This window comes from Phoenix dactylifera, chromosome 14, assembly GCF_009389715.1.
Source record: "Phoenix dactylifera cultivar Barhee BC4 chromosome 14, palm_55x_up_171113_PBpolish2nd_filt_p, whole genome shotgun sequence".
Lineage (NCBI taxonomy): Eukaryota > Viridiplantae > Streptophyta > Magnoliopsida > Arecales > Arecaceae > Phoenix > Phoenix dactylifera.
Window position 1 is genome coordinate 11776398 of NC_052405.1, and position 27776 is coordinate 11804173.

General features: G+C 39.8%; 1 protein-coding gene across 1 annotated transcript; it reads left to right on the plus strand.

Annotated features, from left to right (window-relative positions):
- The first annotated feature begins 15161 nt into the window (after positions 1-15161).
- LOC103722163 (calcium-dependent protein kinase 29-like) lies at positions 15162-20672 on the plus strand. Its single transcript, XM_017846422.2, has 8 exons — positions 15162-15662; positions 17671-17794; positions 17902-18045; positions 18275-18427; positions 19347-19462; positions 19561-19728; positions 19832-20062; positions 20300-20672. The coding sequence occupies exons 1-8, from the start codon at positions 15162-15164 to the stop codon at positions 20444-20446; spliced, it is 1584 nt and encodes a 527-aa protein (XP_017701911.2). The 3' UTR covers positions 20447-20672.
- The last annotated feature ends 7104 nt before the right edge of the window (positions 20673-27776 follow it).

Below are 27776 nucleotides of genomic sequence, written 5' to 3' on the forward strand. Positions count from 1 at the left end.
ATAAAAAGCTATTTATTATTTGGTAAATACATTTCTAAAGTGTTATGGCACTTTAACATATATTTGGTAAATAAACTGAAAAAGTAATTTTGTGTGACAAAATGACCATAAAGAAAATTACCAGTATTATATAACAGAGTATAATAAAATATAATATATATTAATATATAAATATATGATATAGTATAATATTAATGTAATGTAATATAATATTATTATAATATAGTAATATAACATTATGTATTATAGAATAATAATTTAATATAATATTAAATTATTTAAATAATATATCAATGTATTATGATATAATGTAATATAATATTATATTTATAGTATAATACAATAATAAATATATAAAATCTTATAATTATTAGTGTAAATTAATTTTTTATCCTTCTAATGACCATTTATCTCTCTAACAAATAGAGAGAAAGGAAGAAGAAGATTGAGAGGGAAAGGGAGAAAGGAAGAGGCGAGATAAGGATTTTGGGGGGAAAAAATGTGATTTAAATGGAGGTATTTTGGTCCAAAAATAGCTTCCTGACAAAGCTAAAAATAGCATTTTTGGAAAGCTCCAAATTAGAGCTTCTCCCCAAAAGCTGTTTTCAGCTTCTCCCAAAAGCTGAAACAGCTTTCTAAAAATTTTACCAAACACCATGTTTTATTTAAAAGTACTTTTGGAGGATCAGAAAGTGATTTTTGTCCCTTCAAAAGCTTCTCCAAACAGGGCCTTAGTATTAGCACAGGAGATCATTCGACGCATCTAAACTCAATATCATGCTGACATAGTATCAGTACAGAAGATTGGCTCGATATATCCAAATTCAATATTCTGCCGATGTAGTATTAGTACAGGAGATGGTTCAACATATCTAAATCCAATACATTTCTCTGTAACAAGATCAGTTCAATATGGATACAGTACATATATCTAATACATAGTACGGCATAGAAGATGGTTCGATATATCCAAATTTAATATTATATTGGTATAGTATCAGTACTGGAGATGGTTCGACATATCCAATATATGGTGGTGCGCAATGATGAATACTGTTTGCCAGATGGATTCTTTAGAAAAATTCTTCGAATAAAATCAAATATAATATTTTGAATCTAAATATCCTTGCTATGCAGTATCTACTTGGGCATCCGCAAGAACACTATTGAAGAATAGACAATTATGTTTTATGCGTGTTACATTTAGTGGGATGACCTGGCTAATTGCAATTATAGTAATAGCAACTTTTGAAAATTAAATATTCGGGAGAGTGGAAAAGATTGTTTTGTAGAAAAAAGAGAACAGTATTAGTAGTTATTGCTAGTGCTATTGTTGCTGCTAGTAATAATAGTAGTAGTAGTAGTAATAAAATAATAATAATAATAATAATAATAATAATAATGGTAAAATAAATAAGAAAAATTATGACACTTTGGATATCATCGTTTTCATCAGTTCAAAGCATGCATTATATTGGATTACTCCTCCTTCCCTTTATAAAAAAAATAAAGTTGTCAAAAAAATTTGCAAAGGGAGATGGAGAAAATTTATTGGGTAATGCCAGAAAAGGTGATGAACGGAACCGCTTCTTAAGAAATAAAGTATCTTCATTTACCAGAACCATCTTGGTTTTCAGGAGAGAGTGCTTAGAGGTCGGGGAGGAAGAAATTAGCAACAATAGCACGACTAAGATTTTAGAGAGCAAGGGAATTGGATATCTACTTCTAAATCTTGCCGGATTTGGACTTTAAAGATCTATCATATGGGATATAATCCAGCAACCTTCAACTCATAGATCAAGTGCTCAACCATCAAGCTATAACATATTTTCTACTTAATAACAATTGTTTATTTAATTTATTTCTATAAATTGAGATAATTAAACAACAATTTGATGTATATTGTGATATTTTATATTTTTATCATTATTTCTATAAGATAAATAATTCACTCTTTGATAAAAAATAACAGTTGAATATATTTTGTTTAATTCTATACAGTATAACCTATTCATGAGAAAATCCAAAAGACTTTGATTTCTCTTTCAACAACTGTTATCATGGGAGTTGCATATATGAATTCAAATTGATCAACAAATTAGTTAATATTACAATATTGGTTCAAATTATTTATTCAATATGAAATAATTCGAAGTAGTTTTTCAAATACAAAAATATTTGTTATTCAATTAAATTAATTCAATTCTAAATATATACAAATACATATATTATAGTAATATAATAATAAATAAAGATAGTAAAATTGTAAATAAAAATATAATGTTGTAATATTAAATAAGTATATTAGTTACTATATTATATATTATAAAATATTATAAAATTATAATATTTAGTTTTCTTTTAGTAAGATGATTTTCTAGCTTTCCTCAGTTGCTTGGGTTCTCATTTTAGCCCCAACTTACTTAAACTTTTAAACCTGAGCCTTGCATATTGTGTTACTAATTGCTTGCTCTTCTCAGCCTCATCTTGTATTCTCAATTTTCTGTATCTCTTGCATATTTGCAAACACCATAGTAATTATTACAAAGAATATTTGTCGAAATCATAGTTCGTCCCAAAATAGCAAGTTCTATTGACAATCCTTATACAATTAGGAATAGTATAACAGATTAAAGTATTGGAGTAAATATATCTATATGTACAATGCTAACTCCAGGGGCAGCTACTCCACCAGAGTTCAACTCCCTCACTCGCCCATCGCGGTTGCTCTGGTGTTCCAGTTCTTTCTATTGAGAAGCTCTTTTCTACTCTATCACATGCAGAGCACGTTCAAGAGACTAGTTCAAGTAACCGCAGGGGAGTTCTTTTATTTTTTACTTTTTTCTTCAAGATGTAGCCATGTATTTACAAAGAATTTTTAGAGTTTAACTTTGCTTCTAACTCAGGTAGTCAATATATTGAAGAGACGGTTGGAGCAACCGCGATGGGCGAGTGAGGGAGTTTCGGTCAGGTCTCTCTCTCTCTCTCTCTCATTAAAAATTCACAGTCAGGCCTCTCTCTCTCTCTCTCTCTTCTCTCTCTCTCTCTCTCTCATTAAAATTCACAGTCAGGTTTCTCCCTCCTCTCATTAAAAATTCACAGTCAGGTCTCTCTCTCTCTCTCTCTCTCTCTCTCTCTCTCTCACATTAAAAATTCAGTCAGGTGTCTGAGTGTGTGTGTGTGCAGGTATGGTGTGCCCATGTATCGTAGTTTCTAATGCAACAATTGTTCATGTGAAACCATTTTGTTGTCTTGTAAAAATGAGTTTTATTTTTTTTACCTAATCTCTTTGTTTTTTTTTCCTACAGTTAAGAAAGGCATTGATGATCTTCTCAACAAACTCGAACTCGATCATCTTCCAATTGTTGACAGTGAAATAGAGTTCAAGCTCAATGATGACTGATGAGCCATCATCTTAAATGAACTATATTTTATCTGTGTCTTCAATGCTTTACAGCGAAGGTCAGCCGTGTAGAATTAAAAATTCTGTCAAGCTTGAGATACCTTTGTTGTTTGTACTCATAGATGTTCGTACTGCTGTATAAAGACGTTACTTAACCGAGGTATTATTGCGTTTCCCTTTCTAAAGGTCAGATTACCTCCATTTCGCCATTACTTATCCTTGCTTTTCTTTGAGATTGCGATGCTGCACTGTACATGTTGCTGGCTCACCATCTTTCTTAGAGAGCTGAGCTAAAGAAATCCCACGCAGCCCCTGCCATCCTGCTCGGTGGAAATCAGTACGTATAGGTACATTAAATGCAACATTTAACTGGCTGTTATCTCAAGACGAAGGTAATGAAATGCGTGGACTTGGCGAGAGCAGCCCATCTCCGAGGCCAATTGTGGGGTGTGCTCAGGCACAGCCGGCCAAAATTAATCAGGCGGACCTATCGTATGGACCTTTGACAGCTCGAGACATCTGAAGTTCTTTTTTTACTCGTGTAGTACCTTGAATGGTATTTTTTACCTAGAAGTCCCCACTTCCGAGTTTCTTTAAGATTAACTTCGACAGATGCATGTTTAATGATGGTAGGAGGGAAGGTATTGGCTTCATCATCAAATGCCTAGACTCTAGGGTTGTGGCTGTTGGAGGCTGCCAGATTTTCGATACTTCAGTTTCTAGAGCAGAGTTGAGAGCGGCATTGGCCGGCCTAGGTTATGCTCGGCGAATGTTGCAGGTTAACTCAATCATGCTTGAAGATGACTCGGCTGCTGTGATTAGATAGATTCTGGATGGCACTATCGGTGGTGCAGGGGGCCAATCCTGCTTCGGGACATTTGGGCTATGATCAGTTGATGCCGGACTAACTTTAAAATGAAACAGGAAAAGAGGGGAAAAGAAGGGGGAAGAAGAAGAGAAGAAGGAAAAGGGAGGAGAAGAGAAGAAGAGGAAACGTGGGGGAAGAAATTCTTTAATTCTGCATTAAAACCCTAATCAGCTTACAAGTTCCCTTTAAATAGGGCCCCATAAGAACAATTAAAATAAACCCCTTACATAAAATAATTCCCCACAAATAAGCCCTAAAATGAAAATAAGCCCAGAATAAAATAAACCACAAATAAATCCCTAAACACAAATAAACCCAGAAATAACAATAAGCAAATATGCAAATAAAATGGGGACCTAGCTGATGTCCCCATCAACTCCTCCCGGGTGAGAAAAACTCGACCCCGTCGAGTGTAAATCGGGGCGACTGTCGTACTGCTCCAGAAGATCCGGGTCAAGGCGCTGCAACTGAGCTCGCGAAATCCACGACACATCTGATTCGGGTCGACCTTTCCACCGAACAAGGTAACGTTGGTAGCTTCCTCTCCTGGTAGATATAATCTGCTCATCTAATATATGTTCTATGTGTTCTCTGCGTGCATGAAACTGTGGAGGTGGAGGCTCACTAGCAGGTGCTAGAGCAGGGTGATCAACAACAGTGGATGTATCAACAAAAGGATCAGAAGGAATGAATGTTGATTTCTTGTATGGGACTAAATCTTCAATATTAAATGTCGCACTAATCCCATAGTCTTCAGGAAGATCTACAACATACGCATTCGAACTGATTTTCTTTAAAACTTTGAACGGTCCCGCACTACGAGATTGCAACTTTTTGAACATTTCCGAAGGTTGTCGTTCAGGTCTAATTCTTACCATGACATGATCGCCTACATTCAATTCTTTATAACGTCTGTGCAAATCAGCAAGAGATTTATATTTTAAATTATTAGAGTGAATATGTTTGCTGATCTCCTGATGCAATGAATGCAAGTGTGAAGCAAATGATTGTGCAGACTCAGAGACTCTATGTTGATGAGACATGGGAATCAAGTCTATGGGCTGCCTAGGTTTATATTCATTCACCACTTCGAAAGGACTCACGCCTAAGGACCTATTGACCGAACTATTATATGCAAACTCGGCGGTCGGTAACACTAAATCCCAGGTCCTAGTATAGGCCGATGAAAATTTTAATTTAGTGCCAATCATGTGTCCAAGAATTTTCCTAAAGGAACTCACGAATCTAACATCTCTATCAGACATAATAGGTGTTGGAAGGTCAGGAGGTCTAACGACTTCATTGAAATAAAGTTTGGCAACTCTAGAATTGTTAGAAGTCCTAGGACATAGGAGAAAAGGCGCCATATCCGAAAAATGGTCCACAACCATAAATATGGAATCGTGCTTGATATAGGTACGAGGAAGTCCCAACACGAAGTCCATATTGACATCTTGCCATGAGACCGTGGCACTAGACATAAAATCTAAGAGGTCGTTCAGCCTAGGGATGGGAAAACGATACTTAACCGTAATTTTATTGGGGGTGCGGAGTGTGGGTATAGCACAGGGGCTCAAACTCTCATGAATATACCCTCGAGTGAGGAGTTTGTCAACTTTACATTTCAGTTCGGTGTGGTCGTTTGGGTTGAGCCTATGATGGAGAAGAGTTGGTACGGATGCTCCAGGAATGAGGTCAATGACGTGCTGGAGGTCACGCATCGGAGGAAGTATATCTGGAAGATCCTGAGAGAAAACAGAGTGAAACTCCTCCAACAGGGAAACTACTGCGGGTGGGTGCTCAGGATTCGACTCCACATTGATAACTCTAGCCACAAGGTTAAACACAGGTGATTGGCTGTCGATATCTTTCATTACCTCGTTCGAAGTAATGATGTGAAGTGATTTTTCTTTCCGTAGGGTAGCACTCTTTTTTGTAGAGGCGGGCTCTCGGGGAGGCAATGAGTTTAGTACAATTTTCCGACCCTGGAACATAAAGCTACACGAATTCGAACGTCCATGAAGTGTGACGTCCCTATCGTATAACCAAGGTCTCCCTAAAATGACTTGACCTACGTCCATCGGAAGGCAGTCGCACCAGATCTCGTCTTTATAAGATAGGAATTGAACCGGTACAAGGCATCTTTCCGACACCGAGATGGATGTCTTATCTACCCAGGCTACCTTATATGGGTTGGGATGAGGGGTAGATTTCAGGCCGAGGCGGGAAACAACTCCAGACGCAATGGCGTTGATGCAACTCCCGCTATCAAATAGGATTTTGCATGTTTTATCATTGATCTTAAGAAACGTGTAAAATATGGAGGTTCTACGCCAATCTTGTTCGGTCTTGGTTTGAGCTAGAGTATACCGAACCACATGAAGCCTAGGATTTTGGTCATTCCGATCAGTGGGCTCATTTTGGGGTTTAGACTGGATAAACTCTAACCGGGTCTGTTCGTCTCCAAAGTCTTCTACAAAATCCTCGATGTTTGGTTCATAGACTTCTTCGACACATTCAGTCTCCTGGGTTCCTACTTCAAGTTCAGTCATTAGATAGGTCTTGGCATTACATTGGGACGCGATATGGCCAAACTTTTGGCACCTGAAACATTGGGTTTGGCTTCTAGAACGAGGATTGGGACCTAGTATGCCCTTTTCTTTATCATTTGAAGAGTTCTGGACAGGTATCGGGGATGTCCGAATCGGTGCTTGGCTAGGGCCGGGCTGGTTAGAAGGATTGGGAAGCTGCCTGGGTTGTGGGAGGTAGTTTTGATTAGGTCGGGCTCCTGGGGCCATGGGTCGAGGGTCGGTACGCCTCACTACAGAGGCTTGTAAGAAACTATCTACATCTTGAGCCAACTGGTATGCTTGGCCAAGGGTGGTAATCTCTCGGAGGATTAATTCTTTCTGAATCTCCTCGCGGAGTCCTGCCCGGAACCTAGAAAGAGTAACAGTCTCCTCTTCGATTACACCGCACCTCATGTGAAACTCTTCAAATCGTGCAATGTAATCGGTGACGGTTAAAGTCCCTTGAGTTAGTTTCTGCCACCTATCCATAAGGCGTTGTCGGTAAGAGAATGGCAGATACTTTTCATTCAGTTTTTCTTTCATATCCTCCCAGGTGGTGATACGAGGAAGCCTTTGGGTCTCACGCATATGTTTAACGTTATGCCAGTACCAGTGAGCTTGCCCAATAAGCTTCATTTTAGCAAACCGTACTTTTCTATCATCAGTCATGTCGTACCACTCAAAACAATTATCCATGGCTGCTCTCCAATCAAGGTACACGCTCGGCTCTAATTGACCAGCAAATGTGGGGGCTTCTACTCGCACGGTACGAAGTAGTCGCTCGTCAAGATCGCGCTGGTGATCAGGATGATGTTGGTTCCTAGGGGGATGGGAAAAAGCTGCCGGCGGTGTGGTCAAACCAAACTCGGGGTAAGCTGCGATTGGGGATGATGGTTCCGGAGGCCTAAGGTGTTGTATTTGAGCACGGATCTCACATTTGAATTCGTCGTTATCAGCTCGTATTGCAGCTAATTGTTCCAGAATATCTTGTATGACTCTGGGGTCCATGGTGGATGAAGGGGTCTGAGAGTCAGTGAGGAGGTACTCTCTACCACTACGGGTGGGCATACAGGAGCTACTCTAATTGGTGATATGATATGCAATACTACTAATGAACCCTAATTGTCCAAAGGTAATGCAGGACAACCTACTGATGCAACCCACTAATGCAACCTACTATGAATTCGGAAATCAGCAATTTTTTTCACAAAAATAACTTAAAATTAAATTTTACTAATTTGTACTTTGGTTATTTCAGAATTTAGAAAATTAGTCACTATAAGAAGTTAGGTTGCAAACACGTTTTACAGTCATACAAAGTCTGAAAGTAATCTGATCTATGGATGTTGATGATGTCCTGACACTAAGGTGTGCTAATTTAATATTTAGATTTAATTGGTAGGTAGGACAGGTGTGGTGAAAAATGTTCTAGGTTTTGCAGTTTGACAAGAAAATAAGTTTCAAAACAGGGCTGTCATGCAAGAGAACTAGAACATATTTAAATAAGCAAGTCCAAGGGAGGAAGAACCTATTACCTGTGGCGGATACAGCCAATCAGAATCAGGTACTCGTGGGCTGGGGCGACGGTCGGGACGCAGTGAGTCGGGTCGTCGGATGGCGTGAATCTGGTCGCGTTACAGCAACTGGGGGCCTGCTGAACCTGTCAACTTTGGGGTATACTGTATGGTGTGGCTAGCGGGCCTGTAAATGAGGAAGGCTTGTGAGTTGATCCTTGAATCAGTGGCGGGCCCTGCAGTCAGTTGGGCCGCAGGTGCTACGGTGGATCGGGAATCAGTGGCGGGCCCTGCAGTCAGTTGGGCCGCAGGTGGCTCAGTGGATCGGGCGCGATGGAGCTCGAGTGAAGGAGAAAACTGGGACCGAAAGGGGAGTGGAGAGAAAAGGGGAAGGGTGGAGGCGGTGGTCTGGTGCAGCGGCAAGCGGAGGTGGGCGTAGTGGCGGGGCGTGGTGGAGTAGAGAGAAAAGGGGAAAGGTGGAGGCGGTGGTCTGGTGCAGCGGCAAGCGGAGGTGGGCGTAGCGGCGGGGCGTGGTGGCGTGGCTCAGTGGAGGGAGAGACGATGACAATCGGAGGAAGCGGGCGGACTCGGGTGGTGTGTTAGCTGCCCAACGGCGTCGCAGCTGGTTCGGGCGGCGTAGCGGAGGGGTTCAGGCGATGGCGGATCTCGGCGGCGGCAGGAAGCGGCACGGGCGGAGGCGGTGACGGCGCAGCGACACGAGCGGCACGGGCACAGGGGCGGCGCGGGCTCGGGTGACGGAGGAAATGGCGTCGGCGGCAGAAACGGCACGGCAGAGGCGGCGAGGAGGAAACGGCGGAACGGTCGGTGGTGGCGCTGCAGGCGGAGCTCGGCGACGGCGGCGAAGGAGGCGGTGGAAACCCTAGGGTTTCCTCTTCGGCAGAACAGAGGTTAGGTTTTTTTTTTTTTTTTTTTTTTTTAGGAACACGTGCAGGTCACGTGATCCGAAGGGATTTTTTTTTTTTTTTTTTTTAACTTACCGGATGTGAACCGGGCTATCGGGTTTGGGGTAACGGGTTTAGAACTTACCCGTTACCGTAACTCCTTCTTCAACCTCCCGATCGACTCGGGAGGGCGTTCCGGCCGCTTCGGCGGTGGTTGCGGAGCGGCCGAACTGAACGGCGACGGAGACTCCGTTGTCGGCGGCAACAGGCGGCGGCTGGTCGTGGTGGCGGCCGGAATCTTGCGCGCGGTGGTCGGCGGGTGCGTCGACAGTGCCGAGGGACAAGGTGGCAAACAGATCGACGACGCTCTTCCTCTTTCCGGCAGCGGGAGTCCCACGCGGTCCTTCAACGCGCTCCGGTGTCCGTGGTGGACGTACGGCGTAATACTCGTGCGGCCACAGAAATCCCGGAATCCGGCGACGCTCGGCCATACACCGGTGGTGGCACGACGGTGAAGACGCGGCAGAGGTGGTGGTGGCGTCGGTTGCAGGCTCCGGTGGAGGGCCAGAGGTGGCGCTGCAGGGAGGCCTCCGGGGAATCTGATGGAAAGAGGTGGTTGCGGCAGGGAGGGGCACAGTGGAACTGCTCGGCCACAGGGGAGCTTCCTTTTTTTTTTTTTTTTTTTTTTTTTGTGTGTGAAGCTGACAGAGGGAAGGAGAGGAACCGAGAGAAGCTCGGTGAATCAGGGTTGATCCCTTTGTCCCCTTTTTTGTGAAAACCGAAAGACGATTTTTTTTTTTTTTTAAACAGGCTGACAGAGGGAAGGCCCTGTTCTCCTTGAAGCACTGTGAGAACTAATGGGGAAGAAGGGCTGTTGTTGGATCGGGGCTTTGGCAGCAGGGGCAAAACCCGCCTTGCTCTGATACCAAGTTGATGCCGGACTAACTTTAAAATGAAACAGGGAAAGAGGGGAAAAGAAGGGGGAAGAAGAAGAGAAGAAGGAAAAGGGAGGAGAAGAGAAGAAGAGGAAACGTGGGGGAAGAAATTCTTTAATTCTGCATTAAAACCCTAATCAGCTTACAAGTTCCCTTTAAATAGGGCCCCATAAGAACAATTAAAATAAACCCCTTACATAAAATAATTCCCCACAAATAAGCCCTAAAATGAAAATAAGCCCAGAATAAAATAAACCACAAATAAATCCCTAAACACAAATAAACCCAGAAATAACAATAAGCAAATATGCAAATAAAATGGGGACCTAGCTGATGTCCCCATCATCAGTGGTGGTGTATCCTTCCAAGCTAAGCATATTTTTAGAGAGGCAAACGAGGCCGTGGACTGAGTGGCTTTGTATGTGCCCAGTCACTCCGAAGGCACCCAATCGGTTGAAGAAGGGGAGTTGCTTATAGTGCTCCAAGACTTATTGTTTTTTTGACATTATTGGATACGTCTGTACTAAAATTGTGTGAATTATCTGCTTGAGAGAGAGAGAGAGAGAGAGAGAGAGAGAGAGAGAGAGAGAGAGAGAGAGAGAGGAGGGTAATGGATCTAATTTGATATCAAATGCATAGAAAAAATAAAATCTGGCAGATTTCAGAAGCCTTTTTTAGTACAAATTAAGATTCCAGAAGATTTTAAGCACGTACTATGTGCATGTAGTGTATATTGTTTAGCCAACTTTTCCTCCATATTTCACATTTTATTTGGTGAACATGCAAGCGTTACCGATCCTTGGCATCCCTTTAATGGGCTGCTTTGTTGGGCTAGCACTACCGCAATACAGGCATACAGCTGCTCTTTCCGAGAACGAAACTACCGAGGTCCAATATAAGTTTTAACGGGCCGTTCTCCCCCAGCTAGAGCCCATGCATTAAAGACACAAAGCCTTGGCTCCAAGTGGGAGGTCATTGGACCTGGTCCCAGAGGTTCAGCATAAACATTGTCTTGGTCTTCTTGTGAGAAGCCTCTTTCTTTGTATATCTTTTCCTCTAACTTGCCACTCCATTTTCCATGGATTTGCCATACCTTTTACACTATTTCATAAATTTATTCCAGATAATTAAAGGCAACTTGCTACATTTGGTTGTATCTTATGAGCATCCTTGTCGATCACCTGCTTGAGGGGGGCGATCTTGCACTCAGAGTAGTGCCCTGCATACCTCTGGTCCTGGCATATCCACTTGCTTTATGGTTCCAAAAATTTTGAAATGTTTAATTAATGTTTATTCAAATCTTTAATTAAACATGATTTCAGATTTATGATATTTTCTGCCACCAAAAGTAAAGTTCATTAGTTATCAATATAAGCTAGATGCATATAGTAGTAACCATGATAAGCGAACCGATCGTAAGAATCTTATCCAAGTTACATTCAGGACTGCAATCAACATTGCACCTAATAACATGAAACCATCAAACTATGCAACCAACTTGCAAAGAGCTTTGTTCGCCATTCTATGTTGAAATTAAGAATTAAGAAATTGGGTAAGCCACTTAGCCGCGTGCTTGGGGTATCATTTTTTGTTGTCTCTGTAGTCAATATAGGTAAGCCCAAAACGATGAGTATAGCTCTCCTTCTATTAAAATTGTCAGTGAGCGACCATGCGAAGTATCCTTTCACGTTTGCTCCTAACTTGCAAAAGTTAAAAACATCTAGTAATAAGGATATTGGAGTGAAAACTTCTAGCAACAATTTGTAGTCATGTTAGATAGTTTAAATAGCACTCAAGAATTGCTATGATTACCTTGTGTGCAAAGTGTGTACTAAGAATATGTGACTAGAGGAAATTTTACATTTATGAAAATATTAATGAAGATATAGCTTTAAGTGCATGTTAAAACAAACATATAAATTTCTTCAAATACAATATAATGATAGTTTATATGCCTTTTCCATGTTTAACCAAAAAGAATATTGATATCTTGATCATGTTAGTGTTTAAATATATGTAGATGAATTTCGAAAACTCGTATTCTATATGGGTGGATAAAATTTAATTTCATGACATTAAGTTCTATATGGTATTATCATTAACAAGCTTTGTATGCTCACAGTGAATCACTTCTTATTTAATTATAAAAAATTATAGCCATTACAGGAGAGTAACCTACGACATTGACTATATTGATTATACCATTGCATCATATATTCTCTATTTTAGAACTTTAATACTGAAATTTACTCGAGCTATCAGGAGAAGCATTTTGCTTGAAATTTTGGGCCAATATAGTATTGAGTTCAATGTAATAAATTACATGATTCATCATCTGCTATTTTAGACTATCTTTCTATTATTATTATTATTTTCTATATGATGATATAAGATATTTCGAATATTCTATGCACACATTTAAAATATTATAATATAATCTTTATTTACAACTTACCACATGGGCAGCGTAATTGCACTAAGATGAAGATGCATGTAGTTCTTGATCCAATGCAAATCATTTAATGCTTCTTCCAATGGCAAGTCCAGGTTATCCAGCTCACAAATTTCTATCAAGTGTCTTTAGTTAAATTATAAGATAACATTTACATAAAAATCATTAACATTGTACTATCTAGGTATAAAATTCTCTATAATCTAACCTAAGTAGTTAAAATTTCCTACAACTTGCTGCATGCTATAATTAGTCGATAAGCTAGAAAATTCAGTAAGAATTTTTTAGCGAACCACGTCCCGTGGAAAGCATTACATCTAAAATTCGATAACTAGTATACACCTACCATATAATGATGTTTTGAAAATTCCTATAATTAGAGATCTTTTTGGTTATCAATCTACTAGGTGCCACATATCAAATAAGAATTACGATATAAGACATTAAATATTGTTAGTTTTCTTGAATAAATGTTTTTAATGCTGTAAATAATCTAGCACTTAAAATGTTAAATTATTTATTCAGTATTATGCTTTCTTTATAATCAATACACAATTAATCAAATGGATTTTGGTTTTTGTGTGTCATTTTGTATCTTATAGATTCACACCATGTATCAAATGAAGTGTTGCTTAAACCAGCATATATATATTTCCATGTGGATATAGAACCTTATTATTGATTATACAGTACAAAATTAATAAAAATGAGTTCCTTATTTCCAAGAAGAAGCAATTGTTTCTCTTTTTACAAGAATTAAAATATGTTTGGAGAGAAACCAACTTATCTTTATATTTTTGAGAAAAAGGATTCTCTCTCATTAAAATGATATTTTAGATATGTCTCTTCCTCTCTTAAGGAAAAAAGAAACTATGCTATTACACTTAAATCTATATATAATTTATTTGCTTTATCCTATGTTTGGATTAAACTCAATCCATTGTATTTTTAAATGATGAACTTTTACATGAAGCACTGACTTCACATCAAAAAAAAAGAGGGAAAAATGAATAAAGGAGTTTGGACTCTTGTTTCAATGTCAACTATGTTTTAGTACAAGACTAAATTTTCATAATATTGAAAAAGCACAATAAAAGAAAATGTGGAACTCAAACTTTATAGGGACGATGATTAACGATTCTATAAGAAGTTTAGTATATAAATACTAACCATTCTCAATGACGTAGGTTGGAGGGTTGTAATATCTTTTCTTTATATACATCAAAAATTTCTTCATGCCATCAGGATACACATATATCCAAGTGCCAGACTAAAATACAATGATAATTAAAAGTGTTCGACATTTATGAACAACATCGAGAACAATCCTATCAAAGAAGTTAATATTATTATGAAATATGCAATATTACTTGGTTAAAACACCAACTATACATTTGATGAGTTAGCATCTTTATATCGTTAAATCTAATTAGAGTCTTCTCATCAATAATATTTATTTGTATTGATAAATAATAATATATTTTTCTCAAGAAAGTAGAAGATAAATTATGATATTTTGTAATTTTTACGATTTGTTATTTTTTAAGATAAATAGAGGGAGACGCACCACACTATAGTTACCTAGGTCTAGAGTTTTAGTATACTACCTAAGAATCAAAGCTAGATAATTTGGTTACCAAGCAGTTATTTCATCTATATTATCCATTATTTTTCAATTTAATTACTAAAAATGGACACCATCCAAAGGTTTGACTAGGCAAACTGTTGCTACAGTTGTTTCCCCTGTTATTTACCTAAATTTGTCTAGAATGAGATTATTTGGTATTGAGATAGTTAATAATGTTTGCTAACTTGTCATACCAGAAAATAATAGTTTTATCTAAAAACAAGGAAAATATGGTGAGTAATAGAAAATTAATATCATTGTTTTCCCAAATCTCTATTGATCAAATAAAAGAATAATTTTTAACTATTCACCAAATAAAAAAAAAACAGTCGGCACAAGGTCTCAAAATATTATTTTATTCAGATAAACAGTGCAAATGTTTAATAACGTACGACGTTCTAAATACTACCCCTTGTTAATAGTAATATATATAACATAACCAGCTCCTTCCGAAAATAAGCGATCATAACTGCGTTATTTTAAACCATGGTTATTATTTTTGGAGGTTGACGTGCATTCATCATCCCCATTCTTGGCAGTTTTTACCGTTGCTGATGCAAGTTTCCATGCAACAATCTTGAAGCTTACGTGACATGGATCCCAACGGTCCCTCAAGAAAAGGTGGGCTGATCAAAATAGAAGGGAGAAAAGAACGGGGGAACACTGAGAGAAAGGCTCTCCAACCAACCAGCTCCCATGGCCAAGGACCCAGGTCTCCTCCTTCTCTCTCCTCCTCCTCCTTCCCTTCCCCCTTCCATCCTCTCTCTCTCTCTTTCTCTCTCCTCCCCCTCCCCCCATCCTTCGTAGAGAGAGAGAGAGAGAGAGAGAGAGAGAGAGAGAGGCAGTGGCAGAAGAGGGAGAGGCAGCGGCAGAAGAGGGAGAGGCAGCAGATGGGGAACTGCTGCTCCGCCCCCTCCAACAACAAGAAACCCCGCAACCTCCGCTGCCTCTCGCCCATCTCCACCGACGTCGACGACGACGAGGCCAGGCCCATAATTCCCATCACCGTCCTCCCCGACTCCAAGGCGGCCACCGACCTCCCCCTCCGCTACGAGCTCGGGAAGGAGCTCGGCCGCGGCGAGTTCGGGGTGACACGGCGCTGCACCGACACCAAGAGCGGGGAGGTGCTCGCCTGCAAGTCCATCTCCAAGCGGAAGCTGCGGACGTACATCGACATCGAGGACGTGCGGCGCGAGGTCGAGATCATGCGCGGCCTCCCGGCACACCCCAACATCGTGCAGCTGCGGGATGCCTTCGAGGACAAGGAGGCGGTCCACCTCCTCATGGAGGTGTGCGAGGGCGGGGAGCTCTTCGACCGCATCGTTGCCAGGGGCCATTACACCGAGCGCGCTGCGGCCACCGTCATGCGGACCATCATGGAGGTTGTTCAGGTGCGTTCATTTTTAGGCTATGTGATCGAAACTTTAAGTCGATGATTGATTAGTGACAAGAATGATTTCAACGTCTGGTTCTTGCTACTTAGATTTAGATGTTTAGAACTAGGCTTAGGTTGATACCCTGTGATTTTAGAATCACTATATACGCTGATGTCGGGGAGATGGCTCTGTGTGATTATGTTCATTGTATTCATATATTGTGTAGAAAAAAAATAGAGACATATTTGATGGACTTGGAGCTGAATGGATGAAACGGAGAGGTGATACAAAGTTGGTAATTAAACAATCGAGGCATGTCTTACTAGGAGCTTAATGTGATGTTTTTCTTTTTTTAAAGGAAGGCTTAACATGAAGCTCTGTAACCTGGAATGAAGTTTCATATATTTGCATGCATGCATTGGGATTATTGTCAATAAGGTTTAAGAACCCAGAATAAGTTGTTGTAATAGATCCAGGCATGATTGTGAGAGGAATAAATTGATGGAAGACGAACTGATATGGATAGATTTTTATATCAGTGTTTGATAATTGGATTTCTTCTTTTTGCTTACAAGAAGAAAACAGGGAATCTCTAGATTTTTCCAATTTCCAATTTGATTCAGCTTTCATTACCAGAATTGTTGTACATTGCATAAGAAACAAGTACCTCCAAAACCTTTTGCTTCTTTCCTCTTTAACCATCCATCCTTCGCCGGATTTGTGCATTTCAAATAAAACATGAAACGTGTTTGTGGCAGAAAGCTGAGTTGTGGCTAAGTTGATGGAGGGTGAGATTTAGGTGATGAAGTTGAAATAGTTTTAGTCAAGGTGGAATTTGAAAAAAATAATAGCACATCTCAGATGATTTTGTGACATTGGTTCCAAGGGTCTTCAAAACAAGCACAAGAACGGTGTCCCTTACAACTCCAAACTTGGGAGCGAAATGGAGCATTTTGTGAGGTTAACCACTTACATGGTTGGAAATATGACAGTCTCCATTCAATGACAGACACTTACTGTGGCAAGGGAAGACCAGAGAATGAGAGCACCAGGTGACACTACTGTGTTTTGGTGGTTTTATATATGCAGGAGAGCCTAACCTCCCTATTGCAGGCCAATTGGTATTTAGTTGTTTCAGGAGGCCACAAATTAATGCAGTCTTTCCCAAGACCAAGCTCACAACTTACATAATCAATATCATGTTCAGCAATACCAGTGTCAGCAATGAGTGTTGGAATATAGGGAAAGAGATTTCTCTTGAGGAAAGGATGAAGAGGCAAAATACTTCCAAATTTTTCTATTCACTTTGGCTCTTGCCTCTTGCCAAAACAATAAGACTTACATAGTATTTATAGGACTCCCAGGTATATGTATGAATCCAAATACATAAACTACTTAAATGCACAAAGAAAACGCAAATACATGAACTACTTAAATGCACAAAGAAAACCCAAATATATGAACTACTTAAATGCACATAGAAAACCCAAATATATGAATCACCACTCTCAAAGTGACTCTTCACACATTCATGAACCTTCCAAAAGACATTCATTGAATTAAGTGTATTTTTTCAACAACGAGATCAGCATGGCAAAAGATTAAAATGACTAGATAAGAACCCTTTTCTAAGGTTTTGAAGCTTTGAGAAGAAGACTCAAAATTTTAGAATGAGGAAGGCACATATTAACTACTGGTTTTTGTAAATGAAATGAGTGGGATCATGCCTTTGTTCTGTGGAGGGTGAAAAAGGGCAACAAACTTGCAAGAGTTCTTGCACTCTTGGGTAACTTGGTTATAGGCCGATATCCAGTGGTCACAACCCTCCTCCAAGAGAAGGAGGTTCTGCATTTGAATCTTCAGATTTGTTTTCCAAGTATTCAGCACAGATAGTTTCTGCATCATGTCCTTGGTATTAATGGTTGTGTTCCCACAATTGTTCTCAAGAAAGAGTCTGAATTTTCTGTTACAAGATGATTCTGCCACATAGCATGTTTTTTATGCATAGCCATCTTCACTGCAGCATTGCCATAAGAATGGGGTAATCCATCGGGACCTCAAGCCAGAGAATTTCTTGTTTGCAAATCAATCAGAAAATGCTCCACTGAAGGCAATCGATTTTGGGCTCTCTATATTCTTCGAGCCTGGTAGGTCCACAGTTTCATTTCTCGCATCCTTTTTGAGATGGTTAAATTGTTATCATTTGCTTTTTAACTGTCTTACAGCTACTTGTTATTTTCGACTCTTTCTTTAGGTGAAAGATTCAATGAAATAGTTGGCAGTCCATATTACATGGCCCCAGAAGTCCTGAAGCGGAACTATGGGCCTCAAATAGATGTATGGAGTGCTGGGGTTATTCTCTATATCTTACTGTGTGGTGTCCCGCCTTTTTGGGCAGGTGTGTCTCTTCTCAAAGTTCGAATCCTATGCAATAGAATCCTAGTAACATATTCTCGTTTTTTTTTTTCTGAAAGAAAAAGTTTGTCAAAGTTTTACATAGGAATCAGATAATGAATCACAAGGAAGCAAATCCTTCTTAAGGAAAAAAAAAGCTCTCTGATTGGCCAAAGTTAGAGGAATTATGGTAGCTTATGTCACCTAATGAGGGCTTTGCTGCATGTCTGCAGAAACTGATGAAGGAATTGCACAGTCGATTATTCGGTCAGTTATCGATCTTGAAAGGGAGCCATGGCCTAAAGTATCTGAAAATGCAAAACATCTTGTGAGAAGCATGCTTGATCCAAATCCCTACACTAGGTTGACTGTTCAAGAAGTTCTTGGTATGTTCTTTTAGTTTTTTCCTCATGATTCATATTGTGTTTTATTTTCTATCTTTGGTTTATCATATGATTCATCATTTTCAAAATATCTGAGTCGGTATTGAATTTTAGTATGATATGAGAGACTTGGGTTTGGGTTCGGTTCCTTCACCAAATAAAAGAAGGCGCGGCTTTGTGTTTACCCCTCTTTAAAATAAAATTTAAATGGAAAAAGAAACATTTTCACTCTGCTTCCTGCTTTGCACTTTGCCTCCAGTGTTTCAAGATCTAGGATAACCTTGTAAGACTGCTATATCATTTCAGTTTGATACCAACTCATCATCTATTTTTCAAAGAAAAAGTTCATTAGTTCATGTCATATTAGGGGGCGGTGGGAATATGGTCTGAAGCTTTGGAGGACCATATTTCAATCCATATAGCTGACAGGTATAAATGAGACTTGAAGAATATGTTTGACTGAGCCATCAGATCCTGGCTATTCGCTCAGCAATGTAATGTGCAGAACTCTTCTGAAAAATGAAATACTTGTAATCTTTTGTAAGTTTGTATTTTTTTCTTCTGATACATTCAAGGGATGAACAGAATCTCATTTGTCTGATTGCTTCACTCTCACAAGTGAAAGTTGGAAGCTCTGGCTTAGTCTCTTCAATCATGAGGCAATATGAATATAAAAGCGATCCATTTTCTTTCTTCATAAATTATATATAGATTTCTCATTCTCTTAAAAGAATAAGCCAGACTAGACTGGTCCAATTGATCAACTTAATGTACAGGCATTACTTTTGTCTCTACCCTTTTTTTTCGATTCCTGAACTCTTACCACTACTTAAACTTGAGCTTCCAATATCAATTGAACTCATGTAATGAAAGATTGAGTTATTGCTGCATCGACTAATTGCCGCTTTTATTATATATGAAGAACACCCTTGGCTGCAGAATGTCAAGCAAGCTCCAAACATTCCCCTTGGAGAAGCTGTCGGAGCAAGGCTTAATCAGTTTTCAGTCATGAACAAATTCAAAAAGAAAGCCTTAATAGTAAGCTTGAGCCCCAAGTGGACATGAAAATATGAGCGACATGCTTCTCTGCCTTGAATTACAAGTAAAATGTCCTTACATCAATTTACATTCTGTAGGTGGTCGCTGAACACTTACCAGTGGAGGAAGTAGCTGACATTAAGCAAATGTTTCACATGATGGATATCAACAAGAAGGGGAAGTTAACACTTGACGAACTTAAAAATGGATTAAACTTAATTGGACATCATATGCCAGAAAAAGATATTGACATGTTAATGGAAGTGGTGAGAGCTTTTTCGATGCTTGCAATCTGTTCCATGTTACAGTTTTGTTTTGCCTTCCATCTGTGCTGATCTGACTCCGAGATACTTGTTTTTATCTTTGCAGGCAGACATAGATGGAAATGGTCACCTGGACTGTGAGGAGTTTGTGACCGTATCCATCCACTTGAAGAAGATCCGCAGCGAGGAACACCTTCCAAAAGCATTCAAACACTTCGACAAAGATGGAAGTGGATATATTGAAATTGATGAGCTGAGAGAAGCTTTAGGAGGTGGTGAACTCGATGCTAATGAGCAAGTGATCTTGGATATCATATCCGATGTTGACAAGGACAAGGTTGCATCAACTTCATCTCTATCTATTCTCTTTGTTCAATATACTCTATCAGAATTAAACCAGTACAATTTGCATGGGCATAATTGATTGGCCTGATTGCTGGCTATTTAGTAGTTGTTACATCTTCCCTCACAAAACAGAAGCCACAAGTTTGTATGCTTCACCTTCCAGCACAATGTTGTTTTACAGTGAAGCCAATCTTTTAACCTCATCTATTATCATGTATGTGTCCTGCAGGATGGCCGTATAAGCTATGAAGAGTTTGAAATGATGATGAAAGCGGGAACAGACTGGAGGAATGCTTCACGCCAGTACTCACGAGCAGTGTTCAGCACCCTCAGTCTTAAAATGTTTAAAGATGGATCCTTGAAGAAAGGAATATAAAATGAGCAGCCATGTAAGAAAAGTGTGAAAAGATCAATGAAGCCTCTCATTAAAATAGTCTGTCTTCTTCTCTTATTTATAAGGAATGCACCCAACCTGCTTGGTATGAAGTTCGAAATTTCCTACTTGTATATAGTTTAGTGGCATGCAAACTTTTTCAGGTTGGCCAAGGCTATCAAATTTTACGTAATTTTAAATAAAATCTGTGATGCATTGGAGGTGGTCCGATTCTTCCATTTATCAGCAATTGTTGCTGGTGCTGAATCTGCGCACAAATCAAAGGTGGCTATACCAGTTACCTGAGTTGCAAGCTATGTGCAGCTTTTTTTTTTCTTCATTTTTTTTTTGAGAGAGAGTGAGGAAAGGCCCGTCAGGTGCCCAAGTTCACAAACTTGTGGAAAACCTTGCCATGTCTTGAACCTGAAACTTTTTTGGAGTGTTGCTACTAGTCTGTTGCCCACTTATTTGTGTTTCTCGTTCAGATCTTTTGCTATTTTCTTGCTAGCAGCAGCAGCAGCAGTGGTGGTGCTGCCATTTCAGTCTCTTCTTGTTCTAGTAGCAGCAGCAAAAGTAGTAACATATGGTGATATCTCATCCTTTCTATTCCCCCCTAAGAACCTTTGCACCTCCTTAATTTAGTTCTTGAAGCTCCTATAATTTGAAGACATAATGCCAATGAACACATTATCCCAATGAACTTCATACATCTTTAGAGTTTGATTTAAGAGGAGTGAGACTTTCAAATTCCTCTTTGATGATATAACTTGAAGTTTTCCTTGATAAACTTTCATGCCTCAGAAATATAAAGTGATGGCTAGCCCAAGTCTTGCATACGATTTTCTTTCTCCCTCTGGCTTCTTCTCCTCTTCTTTCCCCTCCTCTTTTTCTCTCTTCTTCTTCTTCTTCTTCTATCCTGTGTCATTGATTTTATTCAAACAGAACATAATTATAAACGTGTGGTTATTTTGGCCATATTATAGGGATAAATTCTAATATTCTCCAATTTCATCTTTAATGACCGCTTACAAATATCTTCTTTTAAATTTTTAAGAGAAAAACATTTCATTTCAAGTTGACTTTCTAATCTCACATATTCAAAAATTGACCCAATGGATGTGCATTCAATCAACCATATTCCATGTTATACCAGGATATTTAAATCAAAAGAAAATCACCAAGCTAGATCATGGCGGTCATATATCATAACAAAGTACCCCCTTCCATGATCATACTTTCTTTCATGAATCATAGCACCGGTGACCTTCAGTTAACCAAGTCTTCTACAATGAAGTGTATAGGCTATAACCAACCAAAATGTCAATTAGTGATTCCACTATATCATCAAATTATTAACTTTTCATTAAGAATGTGAAATTGGCATAAAGAATATGGGCAGGGCAGGGGGGAAGAGGAGAGAGAAGACCTGGTGGAAGAGTGGGAGAGCAGAAGAGGGCTCAAAACAGAGGCCCGCCCACCCCACGGCCTAGATAGTGCAAGAGAAGGGACAAGGAAAAGAAATAAAGAAGCCAATACCTAGCTGAGTTGGGCCTCAAAGTCCTTCAGTTGTGTGATCAGCAAGGTGTTGAGATATTTGTCCTGCAAGACGAAACCAGCATCATTCTCCTTCCTGATTAGCACACATGATTCGAACGAGCTCCTCCAGTGAGAAGAAGTCAAAGATAAGGAGAGTGGCAACTTGATTCCTCTTCCTTTCATTCATGGCTGAGCCCCAATAACCAAGGCTTTTAGATCTCGATATATGATCATCTTGCGAAGGGGCTGATATCGAGATAAATTGAGATCTCTGTTTATCTCGACCCTGATATTCTATTTGAGAACTAAGTTGACTACCTTTTGTTTTAAATGATTGGGATATCTTGATATCTCAACTATTATATCTCTGACAAATTAACTGACAAATTACTTTTTATGTAGATATTACAAATTAATAACTACAATAATATAAAATTATAAAAATAATTATTCAAATTATTTCATAAATATAATATTATTTAATTAAATAAATTAAAAGGTATTATAAATTACTAATCATAATTATAAAAACAAAATTAAATAATTGATAATTAAATTTATATAATAATGTTGAATAGATGGTTACGATAATATGATTAATCTAAATTATACCAATATATTATATTATATAGATTACATAAATAGTTAAATGGTGGATAATTATCCTCGTAAATTTAAATGTTAAAAAAAGATGGACAATATAACATCCGTGGAGATGCATATACATAATATTTCTTCATTTTATAATTTAAATACTTAGAGTTAATATAATTTTAAAATTTGAAAATAAACAATGAGCATAAATATTTTTGCCAGATAAAATGATTCTAACTAAGGATTGTTGATATTAGTAAAAAATATATAAAATTTGTGCCTTCTTAAAGAATATATACTTGATGCACCATTTATTAAAGTTAAGAAATTGAAATTGAGGCTAACAAAAATAAAAGTGAAGGAATTGAAGTGTAGATAAGGGCAAGTAAATGGAGAGTTTTTGGAGTTGACAAACATATGGATGGAGGTATGAGAGTGATACCGGGCAACAAAGTAACTGGGTAGAATAATACCGGACGGAAAAAGTTAAAAAAAAGGATAAAGAAAAAGGACTCTAATGGGATACAGATATCACCACCCAAAGAAAAATAAGCTCACCACCCGAGCAAGAGCACCAAAGGAATACTGAAATCACCACCCAAAGGAATCTCACAAGAGATACAGAGCAAGAACTCACCACTTATCGGAATCTACCGAAGGATAAGAGTTTAAAAGAAGCTCTTCTTCACAAACCAAAGGCTCAATTTGATAATCAACTCAAGTCTGAAAATTCCATTAGCATGAAGGAGTTTAAATAGAAAAACATGGAACAACCCTCCAAGCATGGCTAATTAAAGCTTACTACTTCCCAACAACTACTAGATAAGATTAATGCACCTAATTCTTGAAAAGACAAAAAAAGGAAAGAAAAACACGAATTTCAGTAGCATCCCGCCAGCCTTGCACAACTTTCAGTAAAATCATCCCTACTTTCTCTTGAAGACTCCAAATTGCATGTCGTTTGATGCGTTGGAAACTAGAGACAGAGATTTCACTACCAAAAAAGAGGAAAAAACTGTCACTTAAATGCCGACGCTAGGGGGATGCGTCGGTAAGTTTCGCTCCACCGCTTTTAATGAGCGTCGGCAATTTGAAAAAGAGGACGACGCTTAAAAGCATCGTCATAGGCCTCGAGCTAAGATGATGTTGCGAAGGGTGTGGAGCATGTGGACGACGCTTTAAAGTGTCGTTGTTATCCGCCTAAGACGACGCTTATGAGCGTCATTGAAGGTCAACCCTAAGACGACGCTTATAAGTGTCGGCGAAGACAAAGCCTTCTCCAAACCCAGCACCCGACCCCAAGCCTTCATTCTTGCCCTAGCTACTCTCCGAGCCCCCTCATTCTCCTCTCCGGTGCTGCCCTAGCCCTCGTTTTCCTCCTTTCCGGTGCTGCCTTAGCCCCCGTCTTCTTCGTCTCCAGCATGGACCGTCCTCCTCCTCCCTCCTCTCCGGCGTCGACTGACCGACCCCAACCCTCTCTGCCCGAGGTATTTTTCTCCTCCTCCCTCCTCTCCCTCCTTCTCCTCCTCCTCTTCTTCGTGTGTTCGTGGGTTTTTTTTTCCTTCTTTAATTTGTTCTCTTGCCCTCAAGCCTTGATCGAGCTTCACTTCCGCCCGAGGATCTTCTCCTCCTCTCTCCTCTCCAGCATCGACCGACCGGCCCCAAGTCCCGATCGATCGAGGTCCGCCTCCACCTGAGGTATTGCACTATGCATCATCAATTGCTTTTGGTGTTCTTATATCTACAAGAATAGGAGTTATAATGATAAATCAATATGGAATGATTTGTTCAAACCTGCTTGATTTGTTGGTGATATATACAAGATCTTGAGACAGATTTGAATCCATGGATACAAAAAGATCAGCAGACATCCATGAACATATTTCTTATTTTTGATTGAAAAACTCTGAATGAGTCATGTTAGGGTGTAGAAACACCATAAGAGATCAACCCTACAGTTGCTTTGAAAGGAAGGTTCTGGGATCAAGAATAACCACAGCAGGATATCCCTTATACCTTCAGGCATACAGTGACATCCTTGGATAGTCATACATCAACAGCAATCTTGTTTTCTCTGCTTTATACATTTAAAGAGAAGTCCAACTAGAACACAGAGATCTTAAAATGGATATGTTGTAGAACATGGCAATAAAAGAAGAAATAAGAAAAACACACACACACACACACAGAGGGAGAGGGAGAGAGAGAGCTAAATTTCAAATTTTGATACTCTTTTAAGCATTTATTGTCTTTCTTTAAACTAATCATAAGCCCCCCCAAATGAAATCTAGCTCCTCCCCTGTCAATTTTCTTTTTCTACCAATAATCTTGTGAAATAATATTATAAAATTAGTATCAATTAATTTTGGTACTCTATTAAACATTTATTATCTAATAAATTTATACTTAATTTGATGACTCAATGAAATTCCTGGCTCCATCCTAAAACAACTATTAACCAGGACAATTATACCCTGGCACAATAGTGAACAGTAGCTGACTCTGAAGTGCCAGTTACTGAATCACGTTCGAGAAGAAAGGAGAGAGGAGTACATGAAGAAGATGAAAAGATTTCATTTCATACTTCCATACCACAAGAGAAGGTGAGACAGAGGTTTTATAACTCTCCTGGGAACATTCTGGAGTTGGAAGTTTGTTTGAGGTTTGTTAGGGAGAAAACGGAACGCATGTGGTGGGGCCTCCTCAGTGAATCTGGAAGGAATTCAGAGGGAGTTAACATCCCCCTGCAAGATGATGGTGAGGTAATCAGCATCAGCTTGTTGCAGAGAGCACGGTGACGGCGAGTTGAGAGAGCCTTGGTAAATATGTCGGCTAGCTGATCGTCAGAGGCTATATGAGCCATGCAGAGCTCACCGGAGTGTATTTTCTCCCTTACAAAGTGGTAGTCTACTTCAATATGTTTGGTCCTAGCATGGAATACAGGATTAGAGGCCGAAGCCAAAGCTGATATGTTGTCGCAGTGTAAGGGAGTGGATGCATAAGGTGGTATTTGGAGCTCGGATAACAAACGACGAAGCCAGATGATCTTCGATGCAGTTACTGCTAGAGCTCTATATTCGGCTTCGGTGGAGGATCTGGCGACCGTAGGTTGCTTCTTTGCATACCATGAAATTAAGTTGGGACCGAGATAGATGCAGTATCCTGTAGTGGATCGCCTGTCATTGAAATCCTCTGCCTAGTCTGAGTCGGAGAAGGCAGAGAGCTGAAGAGAGCCAGGTTGGAAGAAGAGACTGAGATCGGCAGTGCCTTTGATGTAGCGAAGAACCCGCTTGAGAAGCTGAAAGTGTATCTCTAGTGGGTTATGCATGAATTGGCAAAGATAGTTTACTGCAAAGGAGAGGTCCGGTCTGGTAATTGTCAGATATTGTAGAGACCCGGTGAGACATCTGTAATGTGTAGGGTCTGAGTATAGAGCAGAGCCGTTGGGGAAGACAGATTGTTTCAAAGGAAGGGGTGATGCCACCGGTTTGCAATCCTGCATGCCTGCCTTATGAAGAAGTTTCAAGGCATAGGACTTTTGGTTGAGTGTAACTCCATGGGTAGAGAATGTAGCTTGAATGCCTAGGAAATGAGAGAGTTGGCCCAGGTCTTTCATCTGGAATTGACCTTGGAGTTGAAGAAACAAGTTTGTCATGGCCTGGGGACAGTCTCCTGTGAGCAAGATGTCATCCACGTAGATGAGAATATATATTGAGGCATTTTCTTGATGGAAGAAGAATAGAGACGGGTCGGCAGCACTGGATTTGAAGCCATGTTCTAAAAGAAAATTGGAGAAAGTGGCGAACCATTGCCGGGGACTCTGTTTGAGGCCATAGATGGCTTTCCGAAGCAGGCATACATGGTCTGGGTGCTGAGGATCGCTGAAACCTTGTGGTTGCTCCATGTAGACCAGCTCTTCTAGTTTCCCATGAAGAAATGCGTTAGAGACATCCAGTTATCTAACCTGCCAATGTTTGGTGACTGCTAGAGCAAGGAGGAGCCTGATGGTTTGGAATTTGGCGACTGGGCTGAATGTCTCAGTGTAGTCGATGCCAAATTGCTGTTTGAATCCCTGGGCGACTAATCTGGCTTTATACCGAGCTAAGGATCCGTCTGAGTTCCTCTTGACTCTATATGTCCATCTGCATCCGAGAACCTGTTGAGAGGGAGGCCGAGGTACCAGATCCCAGGTGTGCTGATTGAGCAAGGCGTCGAACTCTGTGGACATGGCTTTTCTCCATTGGATGTCCGTGACTGCCTTTGTATAGCATGTTGGTTCAGAGGGTTCTGGTGAGGTGTTGAGGAGTGAGAGTATATGTTTGGGTTTGAGGGAACCAGTTTGCTGTCTGGTGATCATGTGGTGGCGAGTGGGTGGTGGAGGTGTGTTATTTGTGGAGGAAGAGGAGTCTAGAGTTTCTGGCTGTGGTGAGACATTAGAAGAGGAGCCTGATGGAGATTGTGGGGATTGTGAGGGAGAGGGAATGATGTGTGAATAGCTGGGTAGTAAGGAGGGTGGGACAAGGCAGGAAAAGGGCGGAAAAGGAGGTTGTGCTGAAGTAGTGGATCGAGAGGAAGCGTGAGGAAAATTAGTTTCATCAAAGCGGACATGCCTGGAGATGAGTACTTTTCCCGTAGCTGGGTTGTAACACCTGTAGGCCTTGTGGTTTGGGGAATAACCGATGAAGATGCATGGGGTGGAACGAGGGGATAGCTTGCTATGCGATTGAGGACGTAGCCAGGGATAGCATTGACAACCAAATGTTCTGAGGAAGTTGTAGTCTGGAGTTTGTTTGTAAAGTACCTCGAATGGAGATTTAAAATGGAGAGTAGGTGTAGGCAACCTGTTGATTAGATATGTTGCTGTGAGCAGGGCATCAATCCAGAACGTTGTGGGTAGAGAGGAATGAATGAGAATGCTGCGAATGACTTCGAGTAAGTGTCTATGTTTTCGCTTTGCTATTCCGTTTTGCTCTGGGGTATACGGTGCTGAGAATTGATGGACGATGCTAAGAAATGAGAAGAGTGAGTTGAATCTATTGTTTGCAAATTCACCCCCGCCGTCAGAGCGAAAACATTTAATGGAGTGACTGAATTGTCGTTCAACAAAGGATTTGAATTGTAAAAATTTGTCAAATACATCAGATTTACGAGCTAGAGGATATACCCACGAGTAAGGAGTAAAATCATCAACAAACAACACATA